Source organism: Microtus pennsylvanicus, chromosome 6 (assembly GCF_037038515.1).
Source record: "Microtus pennsylvanicus isolate mMicPen1 chromosome 6, mMicPen1.hap1, whole genome shotgun sequence".
NCBI classification, from domain to species: domain Eukaryota; kingdom Metazoa; phylum Chordata; class Mammalia; order Rodentia; family Cricetidae; genus Microtus; species Microtus pennsylvanicus.
The window spans coordinates 105,702,604-105,723,602 of record NC_134584.1 but is presented as its reverse complement, the minus strand read 5'-3'; the positions used below and the strand labels follow the sequence as shown (position 1 = coordinate 105,723,602).

Sequence of the window (20,999 nt, the reverse complement as noted above, 5' to 3'; positions counted from 1 at the left end):
TTGAGAATACAGTCCATGATGGCAGTAGATGGCAGGGGACAGGTTTGAGCCGCCTTGTGTCTGCAATCAGGAATCAGAGACAGGTGAATGCTCAGCTCCTTTTCTTCTTTAAAAAGAACAAACAAACATGTTTTCGTTACATTTAAATTTTTATTTTGTGTGGTGGGGTGGATGAAGTGTGTGGGCCGCACAGTGAGTGTAAATGGTGACCAGAGGACAAATGGTAAGGAGCCGGTTCACAGGGCTGGATTCAGATGTCTCTCAGAAGCAGCCGTCTCTGCCTGTTTCTAGCTCACTGACTTCCTTTCTTCTTCTTCTTCTTCTTCTTCTTCTTCTTCTTCTTCTTCTTCTTCTTCTTCTTCTTCTTCTTCTTCTTCTTCTTCTTCTTCTTCTTCTTCTGAAAAAAAAATCCCCTTTTTTTATTGATATTTATTGAGGTCTACATTTTTCTCTGCTCCCCTCCCTGCCTCTATCCTTCCCCCTCTTCAATCCTCCCCCAAGGTCCCCATGCTCCCAATTTACTCAGGAGATCTTGTCTTTTTCTACTTTCTACTTCCCATGTAGATTATATCTATGTAAGTCTCTCTTAGTGTTCTCATTGTTGTCTAAGTACTCTGGGATTGTGATTTGTAGGCTGTCTTTCTTTGCTTTATGTTTAAAAACCACCTATGAGTGAGTACATGTAATAATTGTGTGTCTGGGTTACTCACTCAAAATAGTGTTTTCTAGCTCCATCCATTTTCCTGCAAAATTCAAGGTGTTATTTTTTTTCTGCTGTGTAGTACTCCATTGTGTAAATGTACCACATTTTCCTTATTCATTCTCTGATTGAGGGGCATTAGGTTGTTTCACAGTTCTAACTCCTTTCTTCTTTTGATTCAGTCCAGGACCCCAGCTCGTGGAGTAATGCCACCCGGTTAGGGTGGGTCTTCCACCTCAGTGAACCCAGTCGAGAAATTCCCTTATCGATGTGCCCAGAGGTTTGTTTCTGTGGTTACTAAATCTCATCAAGTTGGCACTCAAGATTAGCTATCATACCTCCCACAGCTGTCCTCCCGGCCCCACTCCTGACCCTTGCTGATTCCTTTCTTCCCCGAGACGAAACCCGTGCTTTCATGGCGTGTATGTTATATAACCATCTCTTGTTCCTCTCTTTTCTCTACCTTTTAGATCTCTTGTCTTAGTTAAGGTTTCTATTGCTGTGACCAAAAGCAACTTAGAGGAGAAAAGGATTTGGTTTTCATATCCTAGGTCACAGTCCATTTAGGGATGCCAAGGCAACAGCTCAAGGCAGGACCTGGGAGGCAGGAACTGATGCAAAAGCCATGGAGTAGATCTGCCTGCTGGCTTGTTCCCCTTGTCCTGCTCAGCTAGCTTTCTTATATCACCCAGAAACACCTGCTCAGGAGTAGCACCACCCATAATGTGCTGGGCCCTCCCACAAAATGCCCTCCAACTTTGCCTACAAGACCAATCTGGTGATGGACATTTTCCCAATTGCAGGTCTGTTTTCCCATATAACCCTAGCTTTTGTCAAGTTGGAAAAAAAAAAAAGAAACAAGGAAAGAAAGAAGAAAAATTGCAGTGAGGACACCTGTCAATTCTTTTTCTGTGGAGTCTTTAAAATATTTCTTATATTTTATTCTCATGACTCTGACTCTGTATTGTTCCCCTCACTCCATATGCAGCCCCAGTGTCCTCCAACCCAGTCATCATCGCATCTGGTCTCCAGCTCTCCCTCAGTAGTGTAGACACCAAGCATGAAGTTGAGACCAGATTCTGTTGAGCAAAAGACCCTGAGTGGTCCATGAGTAGGCACTCCTGCCTTCCCTAGACAGCAAGCAGGAGGAATTTGAGCACAAGCTCCATGTTAGGGTCTAAATTTAACATGCATCTAGTGTCCCTAGGTAGACCGTACTGCATTTGACACCCTGATAAGTGCCTCCTTTGGGAAAGAATGAGAGTAGTTTGTTAGCAGTGTCAATCACAGGGCTACAATTTGTAGGATTTAAAAAAAAAAAGTGGCATAGACATGAAATTGCCTCTGTAATAAATCCATCATCTCTCCCTTGCGACCCCACCTGCTGGTAGCTCAGAGGACAGGATCACCTGTGTTGAATGTGGTCCACCATGGGCCAGCACAGAAAAGTGTTGAGGATTCTTCTTTAAAAGGTTTATGGATATTACTGTGTGTGAGCATGATGTATATAGAGTGTGAGTGTGCACACACGTGCTGCCGTGTGTCTGTGGAGGTCTGTGTGACTGTGCACACGTGCTGCCGTGTGTCTGTGGAGGTCTGTGAGTGTGCACACACGTGCTGCCGTGTGTCTGTGAAGGTCTGTGTGACTGTGCACACGTGCTGCCGTGTGTCTGTGGAGGTCTGTGTGACTGTGCACACGTGCTGCCGTGTGTCTGTGGAGGTCTGTGGGAGTGTGCACACGTGCTGCCGTGTGTCTGTGGAGGTCTGTGTGACTGTGCACACACGTGCTGCCGTGTGTCTGTGGAGGTCTGTGTGAGTGTGCACACACTTGCTGCCGTGTGTCTGTGGAGGTCTGTGTGACTGTGCACACGTGCTGCCGTGTGTCTGTGGAGGTCTGTGAGTGTGCACACGTGCTGCCGTGTGTCTGTGGAGGTCTGTGTGACTGTGCACACACGTGCTGCCGTGTGTCTGTGAAGGTCTGTGTGACTGTGCACACGTGCTGCCGTGTGTCTGTGGAGGTCTGTGTGACTGTGCACACACGTGCTGCCGTGTGTCTGTGGAGGTCTGTGTGACTGTGCACACACGTGCTGCTGTGTGTCTGTGGAGGTCTGTGTGAGTGTGCACACACGTGCTGCCGTGTGTCTGTGAAGGTCTGTGTGACTGTGCACACACGTGCTGCCGTGTGTCTGTGGAGGTCTGTGTGACTGTGCACACACGTGCTGCCGTGTGTCTGTGGAGGTCTGTGGGAGTGTGCACACGTGCTGCCGTGTGTCTGTGAAGGTCTGTGTGACTGTGCACACACGTGCTGCCGTGTGTCTGTGGAGGTCTGTGTGAGTGTGCACACGTGCTGCCGTGTGTCTGTGGAGGTCTGTGTGACTGTGCACACGTGCTGCCGTGTGTCTGTGGAGGTCTGTGTGACTGTGCACACACGTGCTGCCGTGTGTCTGTGGAGGTCTGTGTGAGTGTGCACACGTGCTGCCGTGTGTCTGTGGAGGTCTGTGTGAGTGTGCACACACTTGCTGCCGTGTGTCTGTGGAGGTCTGTGTGACTGTGCACACGTGCTGCCGTGTGTCTGTGAAGGTCTGTGTGACTGTGCACACACGTGCTGCCGTGTGTCTGTGGAGGTCTGTGTGACTGTGCACACGTGCTGCCGTGTGTCTGTGGAGGTCTGTGTGACTGTGCACACACGTGCTGCCGTGTGTCTGTGGAGGTCTGTGTGAGTGTGCACACATGTGCTACAGTGTGTCTGTGGAGGTCTGTGTGAGTGTGCACACACGTGCTGCCGTGTGTCTGTGGAGGTCTGTGTGAGTGTGCACACACGTGCTGCAGTGTGTCTGTGGAGGTCTGTGTGAGTGTGCACACACGTGCTGCCGTGTGTCTGTGAAGGTCTGTGTGACTGTGCACACACGTGCTGCCGTGTGTCTGTGGAGGTCTGTGTGACTGTGCACACACGTGCTGCCGTGTGTCTGTGGAGGTCTGTGTGACTGTGCACACACGTGCTGCCGTGTGTCTGTGGAGGTCTGTGTGACTGTGCACACACGTGCTGCCGTGTGTCTGTGGAGGTCTGTGTGAGTGTGCACACACGTGCTACAGTGTGTCTGTGGAGGTCTGTGTGAGTGTGCACACACGTGCTGCCGTGTGTCTGTGGAGGTCTGTGTGACTGTGCACACACGTGCTGCCGTGTGTCTGTGGAGGTCTGTGTGACTGTGCACACACGTGCTGCCGTGTGTCTGTGGAGGTCTGTGTGAGTGTGCACACACGTGCTACAGTGTGTCTGTGGAGGTCTGTGTGACTGTGCACACACGTGCTGCCGTGTGTCTGTGGAGGTCTGTGTGACTGTGCACACACGTGCTGCCGTGTGTCTGTGGAGGTCTGTGTGAGTGTGCACACGTGCTGCCGTGTGTCTGTGGAGGTCTGTGTGAGTGTGCACACACTTGCTGCCGTGTGTCTGTGGAGGTCTGTGTGACTGTGCACACGTGCTGCCGTGTGTCTGTGAAGGTCTGTGTGACTGTGCACACACGTGCTGCCGTGTGTCTGTGGAGGTCTGTGTGACTGTGCACACGTGCTGCCGTGTGTCTGTGGAGGTCTGTGTGACTGTGCACACACGTGCTGCCGTGTGTCTGTGGAGGTCTGTGTGAGTGTGCACACACGTGCTACAGTGTGTCTGTGGAGGTCTGTGTGAGTGTGCACACACGTGCTGCCGTGTGTCTGTGGAGGTCTGTGTGAGTGTGCACACACGTGCTGCAGTGTGTCTGTGGAGGTCTGTGTGAGTGTGCACACACGTGCTGCCGTGTGTCTGTGAAGGTCTGTGTGACTGTGCACACGTGCTGCCGTGTGTCTGTGGAGGTCTGTGTGACTGTGCACACACGTGCTGCCGTGTGTCTGTGGAGGTCTGTGTGACTGTGCACACACGTGCTGCCGTGTGTCTGTGGAGGTCTGTGTGACTGTGCACACACGTGCTGCCGTGTGTCTGTGGAGGTCTGTGTGACTGTGCACACACGTGCTGCCGTGTGTCTGTGGAGGTCTGTGTGACTGTGCACACACGTGCTGCCGTGTGTCTGTGGAGGTCTGTGTGACTGTGCACACACGTGCTGCCGTGTGTCTGTGGAGGTCTGTGTGAGTGTGCACACGTGCTGCTGTGTGTCTGTGGAGGTCTGTGTGAGTGTGCACACACTTGCTGCCGTGTGTCTGTGGAGGTCTGTGTGAGTGTGCACACGTGCTGCCGTGTGTCTGTGAAGGTCTGTGTGACTGTGCACACACGTGCTGCCGTGTGTCTGTGGAGGTCTGTGTGACTGTGCACACGTGCTGCCGTGTGTCTGTGGAGGTCTGTGTGAGTGTGCACACACGTGCTACAGTGTGTCTGTGGAGGTCTGTGTGAGTGTGCACACACGTGCTGCCGTGTGTCTGTGGAGGTCTGTGTGAGTGTGCACACACGTGCTACAGTGTGTCTGTGGAGGTCTGTGTGAGTGTGCACACACGTGCTGCCGTGTGTCTGTGGAGGTCTGTGTGAGTGTGCACACACGTGCTGCAGTGTGTCTGTGGAGGTCTGTGTGAGTGTGCACACACGTGCTGCTGTGTGTCTGTGAAGGTCTGTGTGAGTGTGCACACACGTGCTGCAGTGTGTCTGTGGAGGTCTGTGTGACTGTGCACACACGTGCTGCAGTGTGTCTGTGGAGGTCTGTGAGTGTGCACACGTGCTGCCGTGTGTCTGTGGAGGTCTGTGTGAGTGCACACACGTGCTGCCGTGTGTCTGTGGAGGTCTGTGGGAGTGTGCACACAGTGCTGCCGTCTGTCTGTGGAGGTCTGTGTGAGTGTGCACACACGTGCTGCCGTGTGTCTGTGGAGGTCTGTGGGAGTGTGCACACAGTGCTGCCGTGTGTCTGTGGAGGTCTGTGTGAGTGTGCACACACGTGCTGCCGTGTGTCTGTGGAGGTCTGTGACTGTGCACACGTGCTGCCGTGTGTCTGTGGAGGTCTGTGGGGGTGTGCACACGTGGTGCAGTGTATCTGTGGAGTCAGAGGATTACTTTGGTAGTTGGTTTTCTTCTATTATCATAGGACGCAGGGACCAAATTCAGGTTCCCAGGTTGCACATCAAGTCTTTATCGGTTGATTATTCTTATATGTGTTGATTTCTATAACTAGTGCTGGTATATACTTGATAACTTCAAGAAGTTTCTCCCCCTAATTTCCCTCCCCTCTTAAACTGCTAGAGAAATTGGACTTGAAGCAAATAAACCATTTTCCTCACATGGTTGGTTCTATGTCAGTCAGTTTCTACCAAGAAGAAGAGCATGTGCTCCTCAGAGACTGTGGATAAAGGGCTCCATGTCTTTTTGCTCTTTGAGAATCATTTTACCCTGTTTTGTGCTTCCAGATATTCTTGGAGAACTTGGAGCATGAAGACACTTTTGTGTATCTGTCTGCAATTCAGGGTAAGCTATTGTGGACCAAAGATGGCATCATGTTTACTTGAGGGATACAACCACCAGATATGACTGGTCATTTTGTCCATTTTTCCGCTTCCTACGTGGGATACTCTGAGTGGTAATAATGGCATTCTAGAGTTTCCATAGGGTTCTTAGAAAGTTTCAATGTCTCATAATGATGAAGTTTTGTTTATTTTATCATTCTATAGATTAAGTGCCATTTTCTTGGTTGAGAGAGGTAAAGAACTCATCCATAAACTCTTGCAATGTAACCTTTTGTGGGGCCAGAGAGATGGCTCAGCAGGTAAAGGCACAGGCCCTAAGCCTGAGGCCTGGAGTTCCATATCCAGGATCCACGTGGTGGAGGGGAAGAACTATAAGTTGTCCTCTGATCTTCACGGGACACACATGGGCATACACACACACACACGCCACAAGGTTTTGAGTTTTCAAATGTTTTTGGTTTCATTTTAATGGTTTCTGTTTTGTTATTTTTGGTGGTTTTTTTTCTGGTTTTGTTTTTGGTGTGGGGTGTCGAGAGCTCGGGAGTAAATCTAGGTCCTCACACATTCACAAGTAAGCACCACCCTCAGCTTCAGGTATTTAATATTTTTATTAATATTTCTTCATTTAAAAAACCACGCGCGCGCGCACACACACACACACACACACACACACACACACACACACGGGGTGGAGAGATGGCTCAGCACCTGAGTGCATACTGTGCCCCTGCATTCATGTTAGGCACCTCACAATGACATGTAACTCTAGCTCCAGAGGATCTGATGCCCTCTTTTGGCCTCTGTGAGCATTGCATATATGCAATACCCATACCCGTATACACATAAATAAATAGTAAAAATCAAGACACATATGGGGCCATATGTGGTGACACACATCTTTAATATAGCATTCAGGAAACAGAGGTAGGTGGATCTCTCTGACTTCCAGGCCAGCCTGGGTCTATAGAGTGAGTTTCAAGACAACCAGAGTTACAGACTAGGGAGACCCTGTCTCCAAAAACCTAAAAACAAACAAACAAGCAAGCAAATAACCCATATAGAGCAGGAATATAACTCAGTGGTAGAACATTTGCTTAGCATGTATAAATCTCCCTAACACTGGGGAGAAAACATGGAAATCATTTTATTTCTTCTCTGAGGTTCTTTGTTCTCCACACTTCTATTGGTTTATAGGTTCCAGAACTAGAGGAGAATAGAAAGTTGGGCACCCTTTCCAACAGGATCAGAATCACAGTGAGAAAGCTAGAGTTGCCTCAGTTTCCTTTGATGTAGAACTGAGATTCTGGAGGCAGACTGCCTAAGTACACTGCTTCTCAGCTAACAGGCTTTGACAATTACGTTAGGCCTCTTAGGCTCCAGTTTCTTATCTGTTAAATGGAACTCAGTGTGTGCATTAGTTATTTTTCCTCATTGTTACAAAATACCTGACAAAAAAAAGCACCTTAAGAAAGGAAGTGTTGCCAGGCAGTGGTGGCACACGTCTTTAACCCTGGCACTCAGGAGGCAGAGGCAGGCGGATCTCTGTGTTCAAGGCAGCCTGATCTACAAAGGGAGTTCCAGGACAGCCAGAGCTACATAGAAAAGCCCTGTCTTAAAAAGAAAGGGTAGGGGAGAGGAGAAAGAGAGAAAGGAAAGAAAAGGAAGCATTTGTTCTGGCTCACAATTTGAGAGTATAGTCCATCCAGGTGGGGAAGGCATGGCAATGAGCAGAAAGAGGATTAAGGGAGACAAGATGACCACCCCAGAGGCAAGAGGACAGCTAGGAGAGTTGAGAGTTTCCAGAGAAAGTAATTGACCTGCAGCTGTGGAGGTCAGGCAGGCTGGGGCTCAGCAGGTGCGACTACAGCCATGAAGTGACACTTAAGGAAACTGGAGAACCCAGGACACCTCTACATATAAGCCGCAGACACCAAGTCACCTGTGCTTTTTCAAGGAGATGGTTTTCACAGACTTTCTTGTCTGTTTTTAGGTCTGAGTTTTTGAAAGTGGTGCGTCATTCTAATGTGGCAACATTCTGCCTGTCAAAGGCTCAGCATATTAACCCATTGATCTCATTAGCCTCTGGGATCCCCTATAAAAACTGCAGCTGTAGGTGTTGCATGTGTTTTCGGTGGTTTTAATTGATGTGCTAATCAGTTAGTGATGAATAACAGGACAGGTAGGGAGAGGTGGAATTTCTGTTCTGCCTCCCCAAGATGGACAAGATTGAACTAACTGATGTTTTTGGTGTCGGTTATATGTACTTAAAAGCCAAGGCCTTAAGTGAATTCCCATTAAGAGAAGCAGGAGGTGAATTTTCCCATTTGTGTGTTACTTGCACAGGCCCAAGTTACTCCAAACATGCTGTTCTGGTCGTTTGTAATAAGGGTACTAGAGAGTACTCTGGGGAGCACTTAGTTTTGGGGTCTGTGAATGCATTTTAATCTTTCTTTTTCTCAATCTGCCTGCATGACTCTATGGATACTTCCCACTCAACTCAGTGATAGTTTGGGTTTTGTTTTTTTTTTTAAACATATTCACCAATTCTGTCTGCAGTCCAGGCAAAGAGCAGAGAGGGGCTGAGTATTCATTCCCACAGTAGATATCTTTTCTTGTCTTATTTAAGAATTCCTGCTACATGTGTTACCTGTTCATGTAGCAGTCTAAGAACTAAATCCCTGAATAGTTAAACTTGACTTTGTGAAAAGATGTCCGCATATCCGCTATTCATACCGAGCAAGTGCTGGAGCTAGCAGCTGCTGCAAATAGGAAGCTGTGTATAAAGTTGCTGAGTTCCCTACTGAAGACAGGGGCACACACCTTTAAATCTAGCACAGAGAAGCAGAGGCAAGTGAATCTTTGTGATTTTGGGGTCAGCCTGGTTTACAGAGTGAGTTTGAGGCCAGCTGTGGCTACTGAGTAATATCCTGTGACAAAAAAAAAATCAAAAATTTTTTCAATGATAAGGAATTGTATACAAAGCAGAAGTCCTGTCTTTCCCAAAATAGGAGTTAAGACATGTCTGTGATTATCCCTTAATGTGTTGAGGGTTGAGGATTGTGTGTGTGTGTGTGTCTGTGCATGTGTTTTGCACTTGAGGGTATACAAGCATGCATATGTATACAAGCATGTATGTGGAAGCCAGGTGTTGGCACTGGTTACCTTTGTTGATTACTCCTACTTCATTAACTAAAGCAGGGTCTCTAGCTGAACCTGGATTTTTCTGATTTGACTAGCTAGTCAACTCACCCCTGGGATTCCCTCTGCCGCCGCCTAACTGCTGGGATTACAGGTAGCTGCCATCTCCACCCAGCTTTTATGTCAGTTCTGGGGATCCAAACTCTGGTCCTCATGCTTGCATGGCAAGTATCTTACCTACTGAGCATCTCCTCAGCCTGCACTGTAAGACTCTTAAGGGCATGTCGCTCTGTTGTGATGAATGTGCTAGACACATGAGTAATGTTCTTTAGTAAGCTCTTGTAGCCAGACAGTTTAGCCAGCTACGAATCTGCTCAGATGTCCTCGAAGTCATGTCCTTGAAGAACAGTCTACATTTCAGGGGTCCCAATGATCCCTCTGAGTGTCAAAAGAATCTTTGGCTGTGTTGGTGTTGTTTTGAAGATCATTAGGATTGAACCCAGGGTCTCTTTTTTGCTACAGAGGCACACTCTTATGCCCAAAATGTCTTTGGATAAAACAATTATAACAAACAGGAAGAAAGAAGGAAGGAAGGAGGGAGGGAGGGAAGGAAGGAAGGGAGAAAGAAACCTATACACTGAGCCAAGACATGAAGGTGAAAGTATGCCATTGTGTAAAGGAAGGGATAGACATTTTGACATGCCCAGACAAATCACACCCTTTTCCACCCTCTTTTTCTTTTCTTTCAAAAGAGCCAAAGGGAACCAAGGCAAAGGCACAGAAGGGGGGCGATGAGTGTATATACACGATGACAAGATTTTTACAGAGTTTCCAACTAAGCAGAATTACAAGCTTTAACTTGTCAGGCACCAACTTTTATCTTATTCTCAGATTTCTACCTCAAGTAAAGTAAGAAACCATTAGCTGAAAACAATTCTCTGTTTCCTAAGGATCATCTCATTGGATCTGGTGTGGAAATTTGTACTGTAGTCATGTGAACTTTGCCTTCTCCATTTTTGTCCTTGAAACTGGAAGGTTTCTTTCTGCTCCAATCTGGTTTCTTAGTGTCTCGCTGGCAGTGTCTCTTCTGTTTGTGCTTAGTAAAGTCATGAGGTTGGCAGGGAAGTAGACATTATCTTCATCCTTTCAAACTTATTTGAGATATAATTTACATTCCGAAAATGCCTCAAATTAAAAGGTGCAAGTCAGTGTTTCTTAGTATATAGAGATGTAACCCCAACATTTGGAAGGCCAAAACGGGAGGATCCAAAGTTCAGAGTCACCCTTGGCTACTTTAGTGAGTTTAATGCCAGCCTGAGCTATGTGAGATTCTTTTTAAACCTCCGTACCCTCTACAAAAAAAAGGGCGTCTGGGGAGATGTCACAGTTGGCAAAGTGCTCAGCTCGAAAGCCCGAGGACCCAAGTTCCATTTCCAAGGACCTACGTTTTGCTGAGGGCAGAAGTGCATGTCTGTAATCCCAGCACTGAGTAGATGGAAACAGATGGATCACTGGAGCTCACTGGCCAGCCTGCATAGCTGCATTGGTGAGTGCTATGTTCACTGAGAGGCCTTTTCTCAAAAAATAGGATGGGGAAGCTTGAGGAAGACACTAATGTTGACTTCTGACCTCCTCATGCATTCACACATATATATGCGCACCTGATGTACATATGCACACACATGAACATACGTTTGCATACACAAATACCCCAACACACAAAGATTTGGACAGTGTAGTAGTTTGTGTAGTTTGAATAAGAATGCATAGTCATCATGGGGTGGAACTACTTACAAGGATTAGGAGGTGTGGCCTTGTTGGAGGAAGTGTCACTGGGGATGGGTTTGAGGTTTCAAAAGTCCATGCAGGGCCAGTAGCTCACTCTCTTCCTACTGTCTGTGATTCCAGATGTACAGCTCTCAGCTACTTCTCCAGCACCGTGTCTCTGCATCCACCATGCTCCTGCCATGGTGACAATGGACTTAAACCTCTGAAACTGTAAATGTAAATAAGTCCTAATTAAGTTCTTTCCTTTGTAAGAGTTGCCATGGTCATGGTACAGTAGAACACTGACTAAGACAGACAGCCACCATGGCTGTCTGATTTTAGAATATGTTTTTATCCTATACCCATATCAGTTACTCCCCCAGCCCCTGACAACCAATGATGGGCATTTTTCTTTCTTTCTTTTTTGTGATGCTAAGAATCAGATCCTTAGCCTTGCATATGCCAGACAAATGCTATACCACGCCATTAAATCCTTGACCTCTGGTCTGCTTTTTGTCTCTGATCTGCCTTTTGTGGACATGCCCATGAGTGGAATGGAGTCATATGGCAATAGAGTCAGACCTCCATTTTTTCTAGTTCCTTTCCATATAGAATACCTTTTTAAGGTTCTTCCTTGCTATAACATGGGTCAATTCCTTAATACCTTTATTCCTTTTTGTTTGTTTGTTTGTTTGTTTCTCAAGACAGGGTTTCTCGGGGGCTGGAGAGATGGCTCAGAGGTTAAGAGCACTAGCTGATCTTCCAAAGGTCCTGAGTTCAATTCCCAGCAACCATATGGTGGCTCACAACCATCTGTAATTTGATCTGGCTCCCTCTTCTGGCCTGCAGACTGAACACTGTGTAATAATAAATAAATATTAAAAAAAAAAACACAGGGTTTCTCTGTGTGGCTTTGGAGCCTGTTCTGGAACTCGCTCTGTAGACCATACTGACCTTGAACTCAGATCAGCCTGTCTCTGCCTCCTGAGTGCTGGGATTAAAGGCGTGCACTACCACTGCTCGGTGATCTCCATTCCTTTTTATAGATTAGTATTTCATTGTACTGAATAGCACCGTTTTATTTTCCATCATCAGTTGATGGCATCTGGATTGTTTCTAGATTGAATTTATTTATTTATTTGTGTGTGTGTGTGTGTGTGTGTGTGTGTGTGTGTGTGTAGGTCTGAAGACAACTTGTAGCAGTTGGTTCTCTCCTTCTACCATGTGGATCCCAGGGACTAAGCTTAGGTCTTCAGACTAGATCAAAGGCACCATTAACTTGCTGAGCTATCTTAATAACCCCATTTCTACTTCTCGGCCACTATGAATACTGGTTTACAAAGTTTTGTGTACACTTGTTTTTATTTGCCCTGAGTTTACAGCTGGGGGAATTGTTAGGTCATATAGTAACTCCATGCTTATCTATAAAATGGGACTATTTCATATCATGCCTAAAAATTAAGCCAAAATGGATCATATATCTAAATATAAGAGCTAAGTCAATAAGATTTTTATTTTATTTTATTTATTTTATTTTATTTTATTTTGGTTTTTTCGAGACTGGGTTTCTCTGTGGTTTTGGAGCCTGTCCTGGAACTAGCTCTTGTAGACCAGGCTGGTCTTGAACTCACAGAGATCCGCCTGCCTCTGCCTCCTGAGTGCTGGGATTAAAGGCGTGCGCCACCACCGCCCGGCAAGATTTTTTTTTTAAATGGTGGCATCATTTTACATTCCTGCCAATAATAAACAAAAGTTCCACCATGCTAGCTAGCCAATACTTGTTAATTTTCTGGCCCATTTCTTTCAGTCATCCTAATGGGTATGAAATGAATTGTGATTTAGGTTTGTATTTCACTGATGATGTTGAATGATGTTGAACACCTTTTTTTTTTTTTAAATCAGTTTTCGTCTGTTTTAAAATGTTCTTTAGAAAAACATCTATTCAGATTCTTTACCATTTCCATTTTGGGATGTTTTATTTATTATTGGGCTATGATATTTGCTGGTGTATTCTGGAGACAACTTCCTTATCAAATGTATGATTTGCAGATATTTTATGCCTGTGTGTAGAACATCTTGTTCTCTTGTATGTGGTGCTGTTTGAAACATAGAAGTTTAGCTTTGATGAAATTTATTTGTTAGCTTTCTCTTCCATTGCTCATATTCGTGGAGTCATTTCTAATAAGTTATCATTCAGCTCAAGGTAATGGATGTGCCAGGTGTGGTGGTGCACACCTTTACGCTCAGGGCTTGAGGTAGGTACATCTCTGTGAGTTTTAGGCTACACGCGGATACACAGTGAGCCCCCCCCCCCCCCCCCCCGTCTCGAACGACAAAAGACACTGAGGAGATTTACTTCTGTTTTCTTCCAACTCTTATTGATTTAGCTCTTCTTACATTTAGATAAATGATTCATTTTTAGTTAATTTTTACGTATGATGCAAAATATTCCCATTTTATATAAAGACTTTGGCACTTGTACTTAGGTTAACCTAAACCTGTTCTCCAAGATAACATAGAAGGTCATTTAGATCTTTATTTTTAAAAAATGTTTATTTGTTTACTTTCTGCAGAGAGAACAAGAGAGAGACAGAGACACAGAGAGAGAATATGCCTGCAGGTGCATGTGTGTATGTGTGTACAATTTTTGAGAGCCTGTTCTCTTTCCATCCAGTATATGGGTTCCAGGTTGAATCAGTTTGTGAAGTATGGTACTGAGCACCCACAATCTCTTGTGCCTGAGAGCTTGCTCTTTACCTCCCAGGGTACAACAGGTCCCTCTTCTACACAATTTTTCAAATAATAGTAGAAACTGATCCTGTTGTTTGCTTTAAATTTTTTGTTAATTTTTATTTTATGTGGATGGGTGTTTTATCTGTATGTATGCTAGTGTATCATATGTGTGTCCGGTGCCTGAAGAGGCTCTAGAGGCCCTCGAACTGAAGCTGTAGGTGGTTGTGAGCAACCATGTGGGTGTTTGGAACTGAATCTAGGTCTTCTGCAAGATCAGCCAGTGCTTTTAACTGCTGAGCCATCTCTCCAGCCCCTCTGTTGTTAGTTTTGAAAAAAAGATGATGACAGATGTTATGCTTTTCAATATTTATTCAAGAATAACGTTAATCATCTACGGACTAGCCACATTTGTTATCCAGCATCAGCTGATGGACAGTTGAGTGGTTCCGATTGCTGATCATTATTAATAACGCGGATAGAAACACCAGATTCCACCAGTCATCCTGAAACATAGTAAAGCACTGTAGTTCCGTCTGTCTGTCTGTCTACCTATTTATCTCATAGTCTGGGCTGACTGTAGGCTTGATCTGTACCCAAGGATGATCTTGGACTTCTGACCTACCTTCTCCACCTCCCGGGTACTATAATTCCAGGCACATGTCACCATGCCAGTTTTTTTTTTATTTTAAGATTTACTTATTATCTAATTTACATGGGAAGTAGAAAAAGACAAAATCACCTGAGTAAATTGGGAGCGTGGGGACCATGGGGAGAGTACAAGGGGAGCGGAGAGGAAGGGAGGGGTGGAGAAAAGTATATAACTCAATAAAAACAATTAGATGTTTTTTTCACGCACACACAGAAGTTTTATTTATTATGTGTACAATGTTCTGCCTGCATGTATGTCTGCACACCAGAAGAGGGCACCAGTTCTAGTTATAGATGGTTGTGAGCCACCATGTGGTTTGCTGGGAATTGAACTCTGGGAGAGTAGCGAGAGCTTTTAATCTCTGAGCCCACTAGGTTGGTTTATGTCTTGCTGGGGATTAAACCCATGACTAGGCAAGTACTCTATCAACTTTCTTTTGTGTGTGTGTGTGTTAGTTTGGTTTTATTGTTGTTGTTTTAAAGGCAGAGTCTGACTGCTTAGCTCTGGCTAGCGTGGAACTCACTAAAGTAGACTAGTCTGGCCTTGAACTTGTAAAGATCCAGCTGCCTCCACCTCCCAAGTGCTGGAATTAAAGACATACACCACGATGCCTGGCTCTCTACCAGCTTTTTAAATGAAGATGTGGTTTGCTGGTAGTCACAAAAGCTGGTAGAGTGTGGAAGTGAAGCAAGCCCTTTTTGCAGCGATCCCCTTCCATTGTACTTATTGTACTTACCTTATTGAAGTTCACAGGCTCTACATGATGCCGTCTGCCCCTTTCCACATAGGGGGTTGGGAGTTACTTCAAAGCCCTGAACTAAAGTTTCATTTGTGCTAGCTTCATTTTTGGACTTTCTGACCAGTGGTTTCTTCTGTCGGTCAAAAAAAAAAAAAACCAATATTCAGATTTATATCAGAAACTTAGCAGTTTGGCACTTTTACCTATATAGAAAAGAATAATAGCTACTTCATAATTATTTGCACTTTCCAAGATTGCCCTGGGTAATTGTCATGTCAGAAATGGCAGTAGGTTGTATAAGTTACCACCTACTGAGTACCTGTTATATGTCAATCATAGCAACCCTACCAGTTCAGAACGAGGGAATTGAGGCTCAAAGATATTAACTCTCTGGTCCAAAGTGACACAGATACTAGGTGACAGGACCAGAATTTGAAAACCATACTCTTGCATCGCAGTACTCACATCGCTTCAGCCCCCAAGGATGATTGAGTCTCCTCATGGTCTCTGCATATATGGACCAGGCCTGCCTGTGGCAGTGCTTCCATCATAAACCAGCTCTTTATGTAACTTAACAGTCTGCCGATCTTGTGCTTCCTTGATTTTTGTTTTCTTTGGCTCACTAGGTAGTGTGTAAAGTGTTACTTTTCAGGTAATCTCTGGATCTTTAAAATGCACCTTGCTACCTCACACTGCCTGCTCTTCTTCCTTCTTCCCTTCAGTGGTCATTGGCTTTCAGCACAGCAGGGAATGGTATTGCTCAGGAGCGTCAGAGAAGGCTTCAGAAGTCCCTTCTGGATTGCATTCATGTGCTGTCTTTTGTACTGTGTGACAGAATACCTGGACCTGGAATTTACTTATAAAGGACAGAGCTTTGTTTCTTACAGTTCTGAAGCTCAGAACCCCAAGGTCTGAAGGCAACATCTGGCCAGGACCTTTGTGCTACATCATCCTATGGCAAAAGGAATTTGGGGAACAGCCAGAGAGGTTTGGAGAGTCAGAGGGCTGAACTCATCTTTTTCAGGAAGCCACTCCTCACTCCTACGATTTTGACATGAATACATTTGCAAAAGCTGAGTCTTCATGACCTCATCACCTCTTGTATTAGTCAGGGTTCTCTAAAGCCAGTAGAGCCAATGTATAAGTTAGAAGTGCATTTATTAGACTGGCTACACAGTGTTGTCTGGGTAACAACAATGGCTGAACACATGCTGCGAGCCTGAGAGCCTAGTACTGCTCAGTTCACAAGGCTGAATGCCTCAGCAGTTCCAGTCTGGTTCTGAAGGTCTGGAAGATTCCTAAGGGAAGGGAGTGGGTGTGTTAGCTGTAGTCTCAGCACTTAGAAGGTAGAGGCAGGTGGGTCATCAAAAGTTCAAGACCTACTCAAGTTCTAGATGAGATTCTAGCTCAAAAAGGAGAGAAAAAAATCGTCAGGGATAAACTCTAAGACAGAGTGCTTACCTAGCACGTTCAAGCCCCCAACCTGAAGGAAAGTAACAGCAAACAGAGTCTACACAAAAGCTCACACCTCAGCATTATGCACAGTAGCCCGGAAGTAGGAACAACTAGAACCTGTCACCTGTGAGTAGACAAATAAAACCTGGTACATTTATTTAATACAATGGTATTTGGTAATAAAAAAGATGGCGTACTGCCGGTTCATACTACAGTATAAACCTTGGAAGTGTGGTTAAGTGAAAGAAGTTAGACATAAAAAGCCACATTTTGTATGATTCCATTTATGTGAAATGTCCAAAACAGGCCAATCTGTAGAACTAGGAGTAGTCGTTACTAGAGTGTGGAAGAGGGATTTCATTTGGACGTGAAGCTTCTTTTTGAATTAAAAGTAGATAGTGGAGCCAGGCGGTGGTGGCGCATGCCTTTAATCCTAGTACTTGGGAGGCAGGAGGATCGCTGTGGGTTTGAGGCCAGCCTGATCTACAAGAGCTAGTTCCAGGACAGGCCCCGAAGCTACAGAGAAACCCTTTACCTCTTTTAAAAAGAGTTTGCTTATGTGCACACATGTGCATGTGTGTATGCAAGTGCCCTTGGAGGTTAGAACAAGGTGTCAGATCCTGTAGAGTTGGAGTTACAGGAGGGTGGGAGCCACCTAACATGGGTGCTGATGACCAAACTCAGATCTTCAGGAAGAGTACTAAATCCTCTTAAGTACAGAGCCATCTCTCCAACTCCAGTTAATACACTTTAAATATTATCTCTTGGGTGTGTGAAGGATGCATGGGCAGGATTTAGATAGAAATGGAGGAAGAAGTTGAGGCTGAAGGAAAGCAAAAGCCTGAAGACGGTCCAGAGCAGGGCAGGCCTGGAGGGGGATAAGCAGTTGAGGCTGTGAGGGTATGAAGGGGAAGGAGTGATGGAACTTGAGAGTAGACACTATTGGGAACCATTTGCAGGCCCCCAGGCTCTTCTGTGCAGATTGCAGTCCCCCTGCAGGCAGTGATTTAGCGACAGGTTTCCTGGATGGAAAGATCAGTACTTATTCATTGTCTTTACTTACAAGCTTTCATTTTCACTCACAGTTAAACGCTAACTGTGGCCCAGAAGCAGCTGCTTGTTTCATTAGCTTCTCCCTCAAGGCTCTAAGGGCCACCCAGGGCCACCTCTAACAACAAAAAGACTATGTTCTTTGCTAGCCAGTGAGTGATAAAGCCCTCATTCAACCCTGAGCCCAAGGCTCTTATCCACCCAGTGCTAATATCTTCCCACCTTTCTCAAGTCTGAGGCCTCTGCTCCTAAAACAGTAAGTAGAACAAGCTGTGGCTGCCATAGAATTTGACATTTTCAGGTAAACAGGTACATACTTAATTTCATGGTTCCCAGAATTTTCTTCAAATCCTTCATCTCCTGTTCATGTAGATGAGCTGCCATAAAGGCAGGGTCCTTCCAGAAGACAATTGAGAGACGCTGTGATAGAGTCAGTTGCCCATGTCTCCCTTATAAGCTATTAAGGAGTCAGTAAGTACCTACCTTCCCTGAAGAATTGCTATGTAAACTTTGCCCTCAACCCACCTTCCTTTTAAGAGAGAATTCTCCCCAACCACTTTGAGATACGGTTTCCTGATGTAGCTCTGGCTGTCCTGGAACTTGCTTTGTAGACCAGGCAGGCCTCAAACTCACAGAGCTCTGATTGCCCCTGCCTCCTGAGTGCTGGAATTAAAAAACATGCGCCACCACTACCAATTTTTTTCTTTAAGGGTGCAGTAAAAAGACTAGAATAACATGCTGAGCAGTGGTGATGTACGAGACAGAGAGAGGGAAAGACAGAGAAAGAGAGAGAGAGAGAGAGAGAGAGAGAGAGAGAGAGAGAGAGAGAGAGAGAGAATAATGTAGAATAATGGAAGAGTCTATAAGTATGTCGTGGTACCATTTGGAGAGCCCCAGTTCTTCCTTCTTTTTCCCATACCACAAAGCAAGTAGCTTACATTACATTATTATTTCAAATACAAATTAAAATCCCTAATCCTACCAGATGTGATTAAGGTGATCCTTGAAGTTGCTCACATACATAATAGGCTCAATTACATTTTTTTATTAACCCTGACATAGATCCTTTTGTTGCTGAATCATAAGTTCAACATTTTTGACTTAATGAAGCATCAATTTCCACTTCTCTGGTCATGTCAGGTCTTGGGCAGTGTTGGAAAAATACCCTTACGTGGGATCTATTCAGTTTAGATTTAGACTTTGATATTTGGTTCTACTTCTTGATCAGACTTGTCTCTGCTGGTCTCTAAAGAGGAAGGCAAGTTGGAAGTGCATTGACCTCAGGGAGAAAATGTCAGACCCTGAGCATCCAGTGACCTAATTAGGTCATCTTGACACCCAGTTGCCAGGCGATTGCTAAAGAACATCTTTGCACTTTGTGTTCAACTTTTGTTTTCCTTTGTGTTGACTTTATTGTATACAGGAACCCAGAAAAGAACTGAGGGCTGTGGAGATAGTTCAGTTGGTAAAGTACTTGCTGTGCAAGCATGGGGACCTGAATTTGGATCCTCAGCACCCCATAAAAGCATCTATAGCCCTAATGCTGGGGGTTGGAGAGAATAGAGACAGACAGAGACTGGCAAGCCTCCAGAGTTCACTTGCCAGCCAGTCTAGTTGAATTGATGAGCTCCAGGTTCAATGAGAGACTGTCTCAAAAAATAAGGTGGGACTGGCAAGATTATTCTTCAGGTAAATGTGCCTACTGCCACACCTGACTTCAGTCCTCAGAATTCACATGTTGTACTCCGACCTCCGCACGTGTGCTATAGGACATATATGATCCTCCACACACACAACATGGATAAATAAACATGTAATTTAAAAAATTTAGTTAAAGGATTAAAGAGCTGACTCAGTAGTTGGATGCTTTTCCAGAGTACACCAATTTGATTCCCAGAACCCACTAGGTGGTTCATAACCATCTGTAACTCCAGGCCCAGGGCATCCAATGCCCTCTTTGAGCCTCTGCAGGCACTGCACATATGTGGTGCACAGACAACATATATGAGGGTAAAACTCCCATACATATAGAAATGAAGGAAATTTAAAAGGTAGACAATAATAGAAAATATCAGATGCTAACCACTGATATTACATGCACAAATACTTAAAGACTCTGATCACATATACAAAGAGAAATTAATTGCCCTTTTCTATGCTCTTTAGGCTGACTTGGTGCTTTTTAAAAGATTTATTTAATCTCATATGTTAAACATATATAATAAAAACTTAAAAATGTATATATGTATAGTATGCGTGTGTGCATCCAGATGTGTTGTATCCCCCGGAGCTGGAGTTACAGGTGGTTGTGAGCTGCCATGTGAGTGCTGGGAACTTAACCTGGGTCCTCTGCAAGAGAATCAAACTCATTTAACCAATGAGTTAACCCTGAAATAAGTCCTTAAAAAACAAAATTCATAGAAGATATTGACAGGCTCCTGTTTGGATCCTACCAATAGTCAGAATTGAACCAGGGGGAAAGAGAACCGTAAATTATTATTTTTGCTCCTTTTTTCTCTTAATAATTAATTGTTATTTTGTTCCGTTAACATTTATTTATTAAACCCTGTTATGTTTGAGAAGAATGGTAGGTATACTTCTGAGAAATATAGTAATGTCCTGCCTTCCTGGAGCGTACAGTCAGAGGAGGGCCGGTGTAATCGCACAGATATAAAGTCATGTTACAGGTGCTGTAAAGAACAGGCACTCTGAAGGCTGTCCCGGTTTAGGAATGCTTCACTGCGCAGAGCGGGGAGGGAGAGGGAAACCATTCTCCAGAGCTGGGGGGGGGGGGGGTTAGGAGTTCACCTCGTGAAGCCAGGAAGAGGAGTGTCTCAAACTGGAGGGACAGCAAAGGCCAACTGTAGCCAGGGCCATGTAAGGGCAGCAGTCGGTAGATGGGTGGACTCACCGCACAGCAACCTCTTTCTAGCCAGAGGGCCTGCTCTCTCATCAGGTTCATAAAGGTTTCACGGAAAACAAGGGTCTGCTGCCTTAAAGAACAAAGAATTTGAAAAAGTCCTTGTCTTAGGTCATCTGTGCCCACGCAGAACACTGTATCCACAAGCCATGTGTCATATTGTCCACGCCCCAACACACACACACACACACACACACACACACACACACACACACACATAGAACTTTCTCCTCACTGCTGACAGACATGCTCTTGTCTATATTTAATCTGTTTTATGAGAGGTAGCAAGACTGCATGACTGTCTGTATAGATCTCTGAATTCATTTGTTTAACACAGCCCACACCGTTATGAAACTGTTCTGATCTCCCAGGAAAACAACAGAATCCTATGGAATTATTTTAGGCCCATAGTTTA

General features: G+C 45.1%; 1 protein-coding gene across 1 annotated transcript in view; it reads left to right on the top strand.

The window, feature by feature from the left end:
* Tango6 (transport and golgi organization 6 homolog) overlaps positions 1-20,999 on the top strand; it is a 168,962-nt gene that overhangs the window by 62,507 nt on the left and 85,456 nt on the right. The window contains exon 14 of the mRNA XM_075977101.1: positions 6,077-6,134. Within this exon, the coding sequence (XP_075833216.1) occupies positions 6,077-6,134 (58 nt within the window). The remainder of the gene's footprint in view (positions 1-6,076; positions 6,135-20,999) is intronic.